Source organism: Thamnophis sirtalis, unplaced genomic scaffold (assembly GCF_051295495.1).
Source record: "Thamnophis sirtalis isolate CommonGarterSnake01/CBP01778 unplaced genomic scaffold, rThaSir2_p1.2 scaffold_4, whole genome shotgun sequence".
Taxonomy (NCBI): domain Eukaryota; kingdom Metazoa; phylum Chordata; class Lepidosauria; order Squamata; family Natricidae; genus Thamnophis; species Thamnophis sirtalis.
Window position 1 is genome coordinate 57,708,145 of NW_028261384.1, and position 17,086 is coordinate 57,725,230.

The following is a 17,086-nucleotide window of genomic DNA, read 5'->3' on the forward strand; positions in this document are numbered from 1 at the left end:
ACTATAAAATACTTGAAAGAGATCTACAGAGAGCACCACAAAAAAAAAGATGTTAAAATAAAAATGGACATAATTAAACACAAAATCGACCTATTAGAAAAGGAAGAACTGGCACAAAAAATTAGAGGTGCCAAACAGAATTATTTTGAAAATGCGAACAAACCAGGCAGGTGGTTGGCATATAAGTTGAAAAAAGAGAGAGAAACAAAGAAAATACTTCAACTAAGAGATAAACAAGGAGAAATTCAGTATGGAAATACCGGAAAAAAATATATTATACACGACTACTACGTTAAACTCTATGAACAAGAGAAGGTGGAGGAGGGACGAGTCAAAAAGTATCTACAAGATGCCAATCTCCCCCAGGTACCAGATGAAACTAGAACAATGTTAGAAAGTAAAATAACAATGATGAAGCTAACAGAGGCACTTAAAAAACAAAATAATGGGAAAGCCCCAGGACCAGATGGCCTACCCGTGGAATTCTACAGAACATTTGAAGAAATATTGACCCTCCCAATCCTACAAGTCATGAATGAAGTGATGACTGAGAACCAAATACCGAAGTCATGGTCAGAAGCGTATATCACATTACTACCCAAGGAAGAGACTGATTTAACACAAATCAAGAATTATAGACCAATTTCTTTATTAAATTCAGATTACAAGCTATTTGCATCTATACTAGCTGAGAGACTTAAAAAATACTTAAATGGCTTCATTCATTCAGATCAAAATGGCTTTTTACCTAAAAGACAAATCAAAGACAATATGAGAATAATTTTGAATACCTTGGAATACTATGAGGCCCACCCAGAAAAACAATTGGCACTGATGTTCCTCGATGCGCAGAAGGCCTTTGATAATGTGAATTGGCAGTTTATGTTTTTGCAACTGGAGCAGATGAACTTTGGCAAGAAATTCACCCAAACTATACGAATGATATACCAGAAACAAGCAGCAAAGATAATGGTAAATGGAGAACTAACAGAACCGATTGAAATAAAGAGAGGTACAAGACAAGGCTGCCCATTATCACCGTTACTCTTTGTCCTAACACTAGAGGTCTTAAATAGAAAGATCAGAGAAGAAGAAGAAATAAGAGGAATGAAAATTAAGAGAGAAGAGTATAAATTACAAGCGTTCGCAGACGACTTAGTTTTTATTCTTGAAGATCCATTAGAAACCGCACTCAAATTGTTAGAAAGAATAGAGGAATATGGAGAAGTAGCAGGCTTGAAAATAAACAAAGATAAAACAAAGATCATGACAAAGAATATCCCAGCTACACAAAAGGAACAGTTGTCAGAAATGTTGCAGATTCAAAACACAAGTAAGATTAAATATTTGGGGATACATTTATCACCTAGATGTAGCACTCTTAAAGAGGATAATTATATCAGATTAAAACGACAAATAGCAATCGATTTGGAGAAATGGGAAAACTTGCATTTATCAATGATGGGAAGAATCTCCACAATTAAAATGAATATTTTACCTAGAATTCTATATCTGTTTCAGACAATCCCAATCAGACTGGGTAAGGATTTTTTTCTAGATTTAAATAAAATAGTTTTGAAATTTATTTGGCAAGGGAAAAAAGCTAGAATAAAACTTAAATTACTACAAGATGTTAGACTAAGAGGAGGTTTTGGGTTACCCGATTGGGAGCTATACTATCAGGCAGCAAATCTGATGTGGATTAAGGAGTGGATATCATTAAAAAAACTCCAGATTATTGAACGTAGAAGGTCACGATTTGCTGTTGGGATGGCATGCTTTCTTATGGTATAAGGGAACTAAACCACATGGTTATTTTAGAAGACATTATATAAGGGAGGCGTTGTTGTTAAATTGGGAAAAGATTAAAAAATTACATTATTTAAAAATTCCAGTCTGGACATCAACAATTGAAGCTTTTTCGTATCTGATAATACATAAAAAGGAACAAACAGTTAGATATACAGAATTATTGAATACAGAGGGTGAGCTCAAATCTAGTCAAGAGTTGAAGCAAGAAGGGATGGAAATGAACTGGTATTCATATGTACAGATACAATCTAGATATAATGAAGATAGAAAAACTAAAGGTCTCTATAATAAAATGACTGAGCTAGACAAAATTCTAACAGGTACTGATGAAAAAGTAATTAAAAAACTATATGGATATTTATTGGAGTTTAAATTGCATGAAGAACAAGTTAAAGAAACTATGATTGCTTGGGGGAAATTTTTTAAGTATGGGATTGATTTAGAGAATTGGCAGAAATTGTGGTCTCAAAATTACAAAATGACAATGTCTACTGCATATAGAGAAAACTTGTATAAGATGTTTTACAGGTGGCATCTACCCCCGACCAGAATCGCAAGAATGTTCAAGAATAAATCAGAAAAGTGCTGGAAATGTCACCAGATACCTGGCTCATACTACCACATGTGGTGGACTTGCACTGAAGCCAAAAGATACTGGACTAAAATCCACATGTGGTTGGAGAAAATGATACACAAACAAATAGACTTTAAACCAGAGGTCTTTTTATTGGGAATCTTACCAGAAACCTACAACAAAGACTTAAAATATTTGATTGTAAATGTATTAACAGCAGCCAGAATTGTATTTGCAAAAAACTGGAAAAATGAAACAATACCAAAAGAGGAAGAAGTTATTCGAAAAATAATGGACTGTGCCGAAATGAGTAAATTGACATTTGAAATTAGAGAGCAAGAGGATGAACAATTTTATAAGATATGGGATTTGTTTTATCAATGGCTAAGGGAAAAAAACAAAATTTTGGAAATGAAAAATGATACACTTATGCCTTAGTTGGAAAAAGTAAATGATGATATAATTATGCTGTGAAATAATTCAACAATGATATAAGGAAGTACTAATATAAGGTCTGGTGATATAATGTATAAGGTTAAGAACTTACTATAATGATATTTCGCTGCTGATAAGGCAATTCTAATAGGGGAACAAATGAAAACTGGTATATATAGGCAGCGATGCCTTGTTGAACAATGAAGGAATAAGATCTCTGTTTGAAGGTATGAAATGCAAGGTTAACAATGAATAGAAGTATACTCTCTGGGGGAAAACAAGGCTAATGTTAACTGAATATATGTTGTAGAAGGAAAATGAGGCCTTTAGTTACATTAGAGGAAATATCTGAGATGGTAAATATTATTTGAAGATGTAGATGTTAAAACAACCGTAACCAAACGACATGCTGCATGTGATGATGGTGTTCCCCCCCCCTTTTTGGATTTTTTTTTGTCCTTTTTGGCCTCCCCCCTCCGCCCACCCTTTTTTTCCTCTTGTTTTATTTTTTATTTATTTTATTTTTTTTAAACCCTAGCTTATTGTGGTGTTTATTAAATATACAATAGAGAGATACGGGATGTATATGCACCTGTGATCAAATGACATATTGTATGTGAAGATGGGTTTCCCCTCCCCCCCTTTCCCCCCCCATCTTCTCCCTTTCCCATTGTTGTCTGTGTAATAAAAAAAAAATCGAAATTCAACGACTATGGCACAAACCAGCAGTGATAATTCCAGTGGTAATTGGCACACTGGGTGCTATTCCAAAAGCACTGGAATTACATTTAAAACAGTTAAAAATTGACAAAATCACCATCAGTCAAATGCAAAAAGCCGCACTGCTTGGATCTGCACGCATATTACGAAAATACGTTACAACGTCCTAGGCCCCTGGGTGGGGCCCAACTAGTAACCAATGCCAAATCCGGCGAAACAACTGGCCGCTGTGATACAATTGTATAATAATAATAATAATAATAATAATAATAATAATAATAATAATAATAATAATAATAATAATTAACTCCGCCGTTGCCGGTCCCAAGCCCGGATGAGAAAGGAGGAAGGTTGGGATCAGGTTGGCATCTGGTCCCGTAAAAAAAACCCCGCCAACCCATACAATATGGTGAAAAAAACGAATAAGAATTCCATATCGCATTGGTCGTCGCGCGGGTTAACAAGGGCCGCGGCGGATGTTGGGGTCCCTGGACATCCGTCGACAAGTGGGCTACAAGTGGACCAGCCAACAAAACGACAAAAATATAGTGCAGATGAAAACCGTGCCATAATGGCCTGTTACTACAACTCAGAGCCAGAAAAAAGAGGTTATTTAAAGCGAATGTATGAATTATGGAAACAACAATATCCAGATTCAAATGTTAGTGAACAACGACTAGCAGATCAAAGGCGATTTATTATACGGAATAAAGTGTTTAGTGAAGTTGAACATGAGGAAATTCAGGCAAATTGCAAAACCCAAAAAACAATATCACAAGCGGAAATAACTGATATTCAAGACACAACTAAAGACACTATAGTAGAACTCCCAGAAGAAGCTCTCAGGGAGGAAATAACATCACCACCACTAGAACCAGTTATCACTGAACCAAGGGATGAACTAACTCAAAAACAAAAAGAATTGAAGGATAAGATCATGGAGCATTTTCTGCTTAATGAGGAAAGGCAACGTTTACCATCACTAAAAACTGTGCCTAAGAAAATTTTGGCCCCTATCATGAAAATGGTTAATGCAGTGTTTTCAACAATTGAACCGGGATCCATCTTGGAAACAAACCAGTTAATGTACAGCGCAGCTGTAATAGTCACTAATGAACTAGGCATTAAAATTAAAGTACCTAGTCACACAACAGAAAAAGCATCAAAGCCAAAGTGGAAAATCCGTCTAGAACAAAAAATCAAAAAATTAAGGGCAGATGCTAGTAACTTAAAGAACATGCATGAGCAACGGCTTAAAAACAACAAAATCATAGATCGGCTAATCAGAAGATATAGATTGGATACAAGAAACATCAATGAAGCTGTAGAGATTGTAAAACAGCAGATAACAGCAACAGCTAGAAAAATTGAAAGATATGAGGCACGAATCATCCAATATAAACAAAATCAGCAATTTCGATCAGACCAACGGCGTTTTTATCAAAGTCTTAATGTGAATGGTGACACCAAAAGTGAAAAACCAGAAAAGCAGGCCACAGTTGAATTCTGGAAAGAATTGTGGGAAAATGCAAAGGACTACAACAAGGAAGCAAAGTGGATACATGACTTTGAAAAAAGCATTGGCAACAAACAAATGCAAGTATTAGAAATAACAACTGAGATGATCAAAAATCGAGTTAAAAAGGTAAAGAATTGGACATCACCTGGAAAGGACCAATTACATGGTTTCTGGCTCAAATATCTGACCAGTTTACATGCAATATTGGCCAGGCAACTGAATGAAATTTTACAAAAGGGCCAAATTGATGAATGGTTGACAACTGGAAAAACATACTTGATTCAGAAAGATCCAACTAAAGGAACAACACCTGAAAACTATAGACCAATAACATGCTTACCAACAACCTTCAAATTACTCACAGGCATTATTGCAGATAACATGATGGATTATTTGGAAACAAACAACATCTTGCCAGTAGAGCAAAAAGGCAACAAAAGAAGGAGCAGGGGCACAAAAGATCAGCTTCTAATTGATAAAATGATATTAGAAAATTGTAAGAACAGAAAAACGAACTTGAATATGGTCTGGATTGATTACAAAAAGGCATTTGACTCACTGCCACATAGTTGGATCATAAAATGCTTAGAAACAACTGGCATTAGCAAAAATATTACATCCTTTACTGAAAAGGCAATGAAACAATGGAGAACTGAGTTGGCAGTAGGGAATGAGAGCTACGGAATGGTTAATATCAAGCTAGGAATTTTCCAGGGTGATTCACTTTCACCTCTTCTCTTCATCATCGCAATGATCCCACTATCAGTAATCTTAAAAAAAATGAAATTAGGCTACCAAACAGCCAAAAAAGCCGAAAAAATTTCGCATTTACTATATATGGATGATTTGAAACTCTACGGAAAGTCAGAAATAGAAATCCAATCATTGACAAATACAGTCCGAGTATTCAGCACCGATATTTCAATGCAGTTTGGCATGGAAAAATGCGCCACTGTATCCATAAAAAGAGGCAAAATCACTGCATCTGAGGGAATTGAAATGCCCAATGGCCAACTAATTAAATGCAAAGAAAATGAAGCCTACAAATACTTAGGCATTCTGCAGTTGGATAACATCAAGCATGGAGAAGTAAAAACTATTGTCAGACGAGAGTACACCAACAGAGTTAGGAAAATTTTGAAATCTAAATTGAATGGTGGAAATACAATCAAGGCCATAAATACCTGGGCAATACCAGTTATAAGATACACAGCTGGCATAGTTAACTGGACACAAGCTGATTTGGACCTTTTGGACCGAAAAACCAGGAAACTAATGACAATGCACTACAGTTTACATCCACGTGGTGATACTGATAGACTATATCTGCCCCGAAAATCAGGTGGCAGAGGATTATTACAAGTGAAGCAAACAGTTGAAGAAGAAAAACATGCACTGGCTGATTATTTAAAAGACACTCAAGAACATTTATTAATCGAAGTAAAGAACAAAAATCTACTGAAGGCCCAACAGACAAAACAAGAATACAGAAAAGATGTGATAAAATCAAGAATGGAGAGTTGGCAGAACAAAGCACTGCATGGTCAATTTCTGGAAAAAATAAAAGATAAAGTGGACAGTGAACAAACTTGGTTATGGTTAAAAACAGGTACATTAAAGAAAGAAACAGAGTCACTAATCCTGGCTGCGCAAGAACAAGCTATCCGCACAAATGCCATTAAGGCCAAAATCGAAAAATCCTCTGATGATGCCAAATGCAGACTTTGCAAAGAAGCTGACGAAACTGTTGATCACATACTCAGCTGCTGTAAAAAAATCGCGCAGACTGATTATAAATTGCGGCACAATTCAGTAGCACAAATGATCCATTGGAATTTGTGCAAAAATTATAATATTAAAACAGCAACAAACTGGTGGGAACATCAGCCTGAAAAAGTCACCGAAAATCAGATGGTCAAGATCTTGTGGGATTTCCGTATACAAACCGACAAAATACTGGCGCATAATACACCAGACATCACACTGGTTGAGAAAAATAAGGTCACAATCATAGACATCGCAATACCAGGTGATAGCAGGGTCGCCGAGAAGGAACATGAAAAAATCGCAAGATACCAGGACTTAAAAATCGAAATTCAACAACTATGGCACAAACCAGCAGTGGTAATTCCAGTGGTAATTGGCACACTGGGTGCTATTCCAAAAGCACTGGAATTACATTTAAAACAGTTAAAAATTGACAAAATCACCATCAGTCAAATGCAAAAAGCTGCACTGCTTGGATCTGCACGCATATTACGAAAATACGTTACGACGTCCTAGGCCCCTGGGTGGGGCCCGACTAGTAACCAATGCCAAATCCGGCGAAACAACTGGCCGCTGTGATACAATTGTACAACAACAACAACAACAACAACAATAATAATAATAAAAATAATAAAAAAACTCCGCCATTGCCGGTCCCAAGCCCGGATGAGAAAGGAGGAAGGTTGGGATCAGGTTGGCATCTGGTCCCGTAAAAAAACCCCCGCCAACCCATACAATATGGTGAAAAAAACAAATAAGAATTCCATACCGCATCGGTCGTCGCGCGGGTTAACAAGGGCCGCGGCGGATGTTGGGGTCCCTGGACATCCGTCGACAAGTGGGCTACAAGTGGACCAGCCAACAAAACGACAAAAATATAGTGCAGATGAAAACCGTGCCATAATGGCCTGTTACTACAACTCAGAGCCAGAAAAAAGAGGCTATTTAAAGCGAATGAATGAATTATGGAAACAACAATATCCAGATTCAAATATTAGTGAACAACGACTAGCAGATCAAAGGCGATTTATTATACGGAATAAAGTGTTTAGTGAAGTTGAACATGAGGAAATTCAGGCAAATTGCAAAACCCAAAAAACAATATCACAAGCGGAAATAACTGATATTCAAGACACAACTAAAGACATTATAGTAGAACTCCCAGAAGAAGCTCTCGGGGAGGAAATAACATCACCACCACTAGAACCAGTTATCACTGAACCAACTGATGAACTAACTCAAAAACAAAAAGAATTGAAGGATAAGATCATGGAGCATTTTCTGCTTAATGAGGAAAGGCAACGTTTACCATCACTAAAAACTGTGCCTAAGAAAATTTTGGCCCCTATCATGAAAATGGTTAATGCAGTGTTTTCAACAATTGAACCAGGATCCATCTTGGAAACAAACCAGTTAATGTACAGCGCAGCTGTAATAGTCACTAATGAACTAGGCATTAAAATTAAAGTACCTAGTCACACAACAGAAAAAGCATCAAAGCCAAAGTGGAAAATCCGTCTAGAACAGTGATGGGCAACCTTTTTGGCGTGGTGTGTCAAAAATCGGCAAAAAATCGAGCATAACTCGCGTTGTGTGTCACTTCGACAAAAACATAATTTTGCCATTTTTTTCTATAATGCCATACATCTCGCTCCATGTCTCTTGAAAGGGTCGGCCACTGCCACTACCACTCCCTTTACTTAACCTTTGTTTTTTATTTTTTGGGTGCTCCATCAGTGGGCCAGTGACAGCAGATAGAATTATAGATAGCCAATGCTAATGGCGCTCACAGTTCCCGTTGGCACTCCGCTGTTCCCTGCTGTGGTGCGGTCGTAACCGACAGTCCCAGGAGTAGACTCTCTGTGCCGGCCTGACTGGAGAGAGGCGCGCACTGTTCCCGCGCTCCTCTCCTGCGGGTCCTCCCTCGCCGCGCTGATGACGTGTGTGCGCATGGCACGCACGCCTTACCAGCAGCCCCTGTGCTCAGAAAGGGGCGGCGGCGATACAGTAAGTGAGTGTGGGCGGGGGAGATCACACGTCCCGCCCCCCTGTTCCTCCAGCACAGATTCTTTCATCCTCGGCGGCCGTGCAGGAGCCGAGGATGAATCGCATGAAATCCTGTGCGTGTCACCCCAAATGGCTACGTGTGTCAGCACTGACACGCGTGTCATAGGTTCGCCATCACTGGTCTAGAACAAAAAATCAAAAAATTAAGGGCAGATGCTAGTAACTTAAAGAACATGCATGAGCAACGGCTTAAAAACAACAAAATCATAGATCGGCTAATCAGGAGATATAGATTGGATACAAGAAACATCAATGAAGCTGTAGAGATTGTAAAACAGCAGATAACAGCAACAGCTAGAAAAATTGAAAGATATGAGGCACGAATCATCCAATATAAACAAAATCAGCAATTTCGATCAGACCAACGGCGTTTTTATCAAAGTCTTAATGTAAATGGTGACACCAAAAGTGAAAAACCAGAAAAACAGGCCACAGTTGAATTCTGGAAAGAATTGTGGGAAAATGCAAAGGACTACAACAAGGAAGCAAAGTGGATACATGACTTTGAGAAAAGCATTGGCAACAAACAAATGCAAGTATTAGAAATAACAACTGAGATGGTCAAAAATCGAGTTAAAAAGGTAAAGAATTGGACATCACCTGGAAAGGACCAATTACATGGTTTCTGGCTCAAATATCTGACCAGTTTACATGCAATATTGGCCAGGCAACTGAATGAAATTTTACAAAAGGGCCAAATTGATGAATGGTTGACAACTGGAAAAACATACTTGATTCAGAAAGATCCAACTAAAGGAACAACACCTGAAAACTACAGACCAATAACATGCTTTCCAACAACCTTCAAATTACTCACAGGCATTATTGCAGATAACATGATGGATTATTTGGAAACAAACAACATCTTGCCAGTAGAGCAAAAAGGCAACAAAAGAAGGAGCAGGGGCACAAAAGATCAGCTTCTAATTGATAAAATGATATTAGAAAATTGTAAGAACAGAAAAACGAACTTGAATATGGTCTGGATTGATTACAAAAAGGCATTTGACTCACTGCCACATAGTTGGATCATAAAATGCTTAGAAACAACTGGCATTAGCAAAAATATTACATCCTTTACTGAAAAGGCAATGAAACAATGGAGAACTGAGTTGGCAGTAGGGAATGAGAGCTACGGAATGGTTAATATCAAGCTAGGAATTTTCCAGGGTGATTCACTTTCACCTCTTCTCTTCATCATCGCAATGATCCCACTATCAGTAATCTTAAAAAAAATGAAATTAGGCTACCAAACAGCCAAAAAAGCCGAAAAAATTTCGCATTTACTATATATGGATGATTTGAAACTCTACGGAAAGTCAGAAATAGAAATCCAATCATTGACAAATACAGTCCGAGTATTCAGCACCGATATTTCAATGCAGTTTGGCATGGAAAAATGCGCCACTGTATCCATAAAAAGAGGCAAAATCACTGCATCTGAGGGAATTGAAATGCCCAATGGCCAACTAATTAAATGCAAAGAAAATGAAGCCTACAAATACTTAGGCATTCTGCAGTTGGATAACATCAAGCATGGAGAAGTAAAAACTATTGTCAGACGAGAGTACACCAACAGAGTTAGGAAAATTTTGAAATCTAAATTGAATGGTGGAAATACAATCAAGGCCATAAATACCTGGGCAATACCAGTTATAAGATACACAGCTGGCATAGTTAACTGGACACAAGCTGATTTGGACCTTTTGGACCGAAAAACCAGGAAACTAATGACAATGCACTACAGTTTACATCCACGTGGTGATACTGATAGACTATATCTGCCCCGAAAATCAGGTGGCAGAGGATTATTACAAGTGAAGCAAACAGTTGAAGAAGAAAAACATGCACTGGCTGATTATTTAAAAGACACTCAAGAACATTTATTAATCGAAGTAAAGAACAAAAATCTACTGAAGGCCCAACAGACAAAACAAGAATACAGAAAAGATGTGATAAAATCAAGAATGGAGAGTTGGCAGAACAAAGCACTGCATGGTCAATTTCTGGAAAAAATAAAAGATAAAGTGGACAGTGAACAAACTTGGTTATGGTTAAAAACAGGTACATTAAAGAAAGAAACAGAGTCACTAATCCTGGCTGCGCAAGAACAAGCTATCCGCACAAATGCCATTAAGGCCAAAATCGAAAAATCCTCTGATGATGCCAAATGCAGACTTTGCAAAGAAGCTGACGAAACTGTTGATCACATACTCAGCTGCTGTAAAAAAATCGCGCAGACTGATTATAAATTGCGGCACAATTCAGTAGCACAAATGATCCATTGGAATTTGTGCAAAAATTATAATATTAAAACAGCAACAAACTGGTGGGAACATCAGCCTGAAAAAGTCACCGAAAATCAGATGGTCAAGATCTTGTGGGATTTCCGTATACAAACCGACAAAATACTGGCGCATAATACACCAGACATCACACTGGTTGAGAAAAATAAGGTCACAATCATAGACATCGCAATACCAGGTGATAGCAGGGTCGCCGAGAAGGAACATGAAAAAATCGCAAGATACCAGGACTTAAAAATCGAAATTCAACGACTATGGCACAAACCAGCAGTGGTAATTCCAGTGGTAATTGGCACACTGGGTGCTATTTCAAAAGCACTGGAATTACATTTAAAACAGTTAAAAATTGACAAAATCACCATCAGTCAAATGCAAAAAGCTGCACTGCTTGGATCTGCACGCATATTACGAAAATACGTTACGACGTCCTAGGCCCCTGGGTGGGGCCCGACTAGTAACCAATGCCAAATCCAGCGAAGCAACTGGCCGCTGTGATACAATTGTATAATAATAATAATAATAATAATAATAATAATAATAATAATAATAATAATAATAATAATAATATAAAATACAAAAGCGGGCATCTTCCCACATGTTAAAAACAAGAAAGATTAAGGAAACGACTGGTCCCTTGCTGGGAGAAAGTGGCCAGAAAGTGACAAGCAGCAGGGGTAAGGCAGAACTATTTAACTCATGTTTAGCATCTGTCCTTACCCAAAGGGATAAAACAGTTCAACCTATCAAGAACAGCACCCCAAAAATCAGATTAGGAACCCAAGATGAGATAGGAAAGAAATGGTAAGTGAGCACCAGTCTACCCTAGCCAAAGTCCAATTCCCAGGACCGGATGGGTTACACCCCAGGGATCTGAAGGAACTGGCAGACGAGATCTCCAAACAACTGAACTATATCTTTCAGAGAACCTGGAGTACCGGAGAACTATTATAGGATTGCTGATGTGGTTCCCCTCTTCAGAAAGGGAGAAAAACAGATCAAGAGCCCAAAGCCAACATGGGTTTGTCAAAAACAGATCATGCCAGACTAGCCATATTGCCTTCTTAGATACAATGACAACATTAGTGAACCATAGGAATGCCATCGATATAGTTACTTGGACTTCAGCAAGTCCTGATAAGGTAGACCATAACCTACTACTAGATAAAGTAGAAGAATGTGGGTTAGACATTGTCACATCAGATGGCTTTGTAACTGGTTGACCAACCACACACACCTGTACTCCTCGATGGAACTGCCTCTTCATGGAGGGAAGAATGCAGTGGAGTACCCCAAGGCTGTGTTGGGCCCAATACTCTTCAACATCTTCATCAGTGCTTTGGATGAGGGTGTTAGGTGTGTAAGCTAACAGTTGGGTTAGCAATATATATGCCATGATAGTAGTACTGTTTCTTTAAGTACTGCTGTTATCTCAAGCGGTCATAAGAAGGAGCCAGAATGACAGTTAGCTCTCTGTTTGTTAAATGCTGCTCAGTGGGGGGGACTCATCAGATTTGCAGATGACCCCAAGCTGGCAGGAATAGCCACCACTCCAGAATACAGGCTAAAGATACAGAAGGATCTTGATACATTTGAACATTGGGCACTGTCTAAGAAAATGAGATTCAATGAAGTAAGGTTCTACCTTTAGGCAACGAAAACGAAATGCACAGGTACAGAATACCTTGCTCCACAGTAGTAACTGTGAAGGTGATCTTGAAGTCCTAATGGACAACCCTTTAAATATGAGCCAGCAGTGTGCAACAGCTGCCAGAAAGACCAACACAGTTTTTGGCTGCATAAACAGAGGAATAGAATCAAGCTCCCATGAAGCGGGAGCCAACCCGTGCCAACTCAATGAAGCGGTGGACATGATGAACCAGGGCCTTGAAGCTATTAGGGACTGGATGAGGGTTAACAAGCTTGTGCTCAACCCAGATAAGACCGAGTGGCTGTTGTGTTTCCCTCCCACTAATTCGGCAAGTGTTCCATCTCTCAGGCTGGGGGGTCAAATACTACACCCCTCAGACAGGGTCCGCAACTTGGGAGTCCTCCTGGACCCACAGCTGAATGGTTGCAGGAACTGGGTAGGTCTACTGAAAGGAAGCACTAGGGGAGACATGATAGCAGAGTTCCAATATCTCTGGGGTTGCCACAGAGAAGAGGCAGCCCGACTATCCTCCAAGGCACTTCAGTGCAGAACAAGAAGCAATGGGTGAAAACTAATCAAGGAGAGAAGCAACTTAGAACTGAGGAGAAATTTCCTGACACTTAGAACAATTAATCAGTGGAACACCTTGCCTCCAGAAGTTGTGAATGCCCCAACAGTGGAAGTTTTTAAGAAGATGTTTGGTAGCCCTTTGTCTGAAATGGTATAGGATTTCCTGCCTAGGCAGGGGGTGGGGCTAGAAGACCTGCAAGGTCCCTTCCCACTCTGCTATTATATTGCATAGTATTGTATTGCATTGTATTTTGCTCTTTGCCTAGTCGCCCCCACCCTTGGAAGGCCTTCAGGGGTAACCTCTAACCTGATTGGAGGCTCTTCTGTACCTCCATTGAGAGCTGCAGCCTTTAGCAGCCAGGCTGATTACTCCTCCCCCCTCTGCTTGTGTTTTTCCAGGCTGCAGGGGGCTGCCACCTTGGGCCACGTGGGGCCTCTCCTCCCCCTTCTTGCCAAATGGCTCTGCGGGGCAAATACCATAGCCCCGCCCTCAAGAATTAGCAACAAAAAACACAGCTTGTGCTACTAAGAGCTGCTGGCCGTTAACTGTGGTCTCCTTCTGAGAGCCTTCACACCCCCGCCTCTTTCTCCTACTTAAAGGAGAGTGTTCTTAAGGGGGAAGCCTTCTCCTGTTACTTGGCAGTCAGAAAAGGGACAGAAATGGGCTTGCATACATCGTGAGGCAAGGTTGCTGTAACACCGGGGGACAAGCCGAAGGGGATCCTCCCCCCAGGGGAGGAGTTCTCAGGTTGGGGGGGGGTCTTCCTGCTGCAAGCCTTGTGGCAGCTGCCTCTGTGATTCATCTAGGAGGTAGGTTTGGAGTGGGGGGATTGATCCACCGCCTGCCTCTTTAACCTCCTTGATAAGCTTCCTTTTGGCCCTTTGCTGCCTCCCCCACCCTTGGCTAATGCCTCTGCGATGGTTTCTCACCTTTTTAAGGGCTCCTCAGAGCCTCCGGTGGTGGTGTTGCTGGAGGGCTGAGAGCTGGGCTCCTGCCGGCCTCCTCTGAGCTGCTGGGGGCCGCCATCTTGGACCACGTGGTTTCAAGATGGCCCCCGGTTCCAAATTCAAAAGGCTCCTCTTTGCTGGAGCACATAGAGATGGCTTGTGCCTTTGCAGGGTGCCATGCCGCTGGAGGCTGTCTCTCTCGCCTCCCCCTGCCTCCCGCAGCTCTTTCTGAGCCTCTCCGGCTCTCACCTTGTTCACTGGTGATAGCTGCCAGCGCAGGCTTTCCAGGGCATTTTAACAACCCGCGGTTCATGGCTCAACCCCTGAGGGGAGTGGACGAGCGCTCCTGCTCCTGAGAAGCCTCTGTGGCAACGGCTTGCCTCTAGGAAGGAGGTGCCCTGTCCTCCTGCTTGCCCGGCAAAGGTCCTCACTGAGTGACTCCGTCTCGCTCAGTGGCCAGGGCAGCGTGCCGCCCCAGGGGGCTTGTGGCAGTCCAGTCCTTGCAGGAGGAGGCTGTGTGCGATGTAGGGAGGCAGGATTCGTGGGGTCCAAGTTTATTTTCCTTAATCCTTTGTAAATTACTGGAGGTCCAGAGTGATTCAACCTTTCCAGTGAGTGGATGAGTCAAATATGGGGAATATCTGTTGGCCAGGGGGCGTTGCCAAAGAGCTTATCTGACTCATCCAATCATGAGAGGACAAGGTCAACCCATTCTGGATACTCCTCCCCCCTCACTATGGAGAAAAATAATTTTAAAAATGCATAACTATCTACTGAGTATAAAACAACAACAAGTGAAAGAAACAATAATATAGGCTAAAAATTTTGGTTATTCAATAGAACTAGACAAATGGCAGAAACTGTGGAATAGAAATGGTAACCTAACAATGTCAACAGAATATAAAGAAAATTATACAAAATGTTTTATAGATGGCATTTACCACTAGCGAGACTAGCAATAGCAATAGCAATAGCAGTAGACTTATATACCGCTTCATAGGCCTTTCAGGCCTCTCTAAGCGGTTTACAGAGAGTCAGCATATTGCCAACAATCTGGGTCCTCATTTTACCCACCTCGGAAGGATGGAAGGCTGAGTCAACCCTGAGCCGGTGAGATTTGAACCGCTGACCTGCTGATCTAGCAGTAGCCTGCAGTGCTGCATTTAACCACTGCGCCACCTTGGCTCTTTGGTGTTTGAAAATCTATCAGGTAAATGTTGGGAGTGTAATCAGATACTAGGTTCATATTATCATATGTGGTGGACACACCAAAAGCAAAAAGAAAATACTGGACTAAAATACATACTTGGTTAGAAAAAATGATAAAGCCACAGATAGATTTGAAACCAGAAATATTTTTGTTGGGTATATTTCCAGAATAATATAATAAGGGGAATACATACTTAATTTTACATATGTTAACGGTAGCAAGAATTGTGTTTGTATAACAATGAAAAAATGAAGAGATCCCTACAGTGGAAAGTGTGATGGCTAGATTAACATTTAAAAGAAAAGAAAGAAACATAATACTTTTTAACATAGGATTTGTTTTACGAGTGGCAAACAGAAACAGAGGTTAGAAACTAAAAAGATTAAAAAGATAATAAAAACTTTTGCACTGTATTTTATATACATACATACACACATGCATGCATACATACATGCATACATTCATTACATATATAAATAAATAAATAAAACAAAAAAAACCAGTATTAGGTAAACTTGTAAAATTAATTGATGTCAATATCTTATCTATTTGGATAGCTATTAAATATTTAGATATTTCCATGATCCATACAACAAAAAATAGACACCCAGTGCTCTCCAAATGGTTCCAAAACTATTTGATTGTTTTGGTGGTTTGGTTTGGTGGCTCTGGGTTTAACTGTAGAATCCTTGGTGCTCCCTGAGGACCTTGATTATTCATTTGTAGACATTACTAAAATAGATAACTTTATCAATGCTAGTGAGTGTGAAGCTTGCTCCCTGTTTATATACACTAGCACCCTGCCATTGTTGATGGAACTGTGATTTTCTTCTTGATAATTCCTTGATTAGGGTATTATTTTCTGCTTAAGGGAAAAAAACTGAGCAGAAAACAATACTCATTTAGCTGTGCAACAATGTTAATTATTATATTTATATTCCACTTCATGTTCAGAGACACATAATGCTTGCTCTTTGCCCCTTTCAGCATTTGTCCACAAAAACATATACAGCTATCTTGAAGTAAGTCTTGCTTTATTGGGAGCAAATTCAGAGCACATTTGTAAATAAGGTCTAGGTTATTCTTGTAGCAATTTCTTCTGCTTGCCAATTAGCATAAACACAATTTGGTAATTGAAAATAATATTTCATGCATTTTCATACCAAGTACATTCTGACCTAGAAGAGCCATGTATTAATTTTTAACTTAAGTCTAGAATCCTATACTACAATTCTTAAGTAATGAATTATGTGCTGATTTCATAAAGAGAAAGATTCCTTCTTCAAATAAAATCAGTGAATATAATGGCAGGGTAGAATATATTAGACATACTTACAAGTTTTACTCTAGCAGATCCACTTGTATTAGATGTCACATCTGTTTCCACTTCTATACATCTATAATCTTCACAGCCACGGCCATCAACTCGAAGATCTTCCTACAATATCAATTATAATACCGTCACATTATGCCATCACAATGTCAAAATTTGCATTGTTTAACAGTAAGG

At 39.6% G+C, this 17,086-nt stretch overlaps 1 protein-coding gene across 1 annotated transcript in view; it reads right to left on the reverse strand.

The window, feature by feature from the left end:
• EXOSC7 (exosome component 7) overlaps positions 1–17,086 on the reverse strand; it is a 73,267-nt gene that overhangs the window by 33,332 nt on the left and 22,849 nt on the right. Inside the window, exon 2 of the mRNA XM_087712981.1 lies at positions 16,913–17,014. Within this exon, the coding sequence (XP_087569107.1) occupies positions 16,913–17,014 (102 nt within the window). The remainder of the gene's footprint in view (positions 1–16,912; positions 17,015–17,086) is intronic.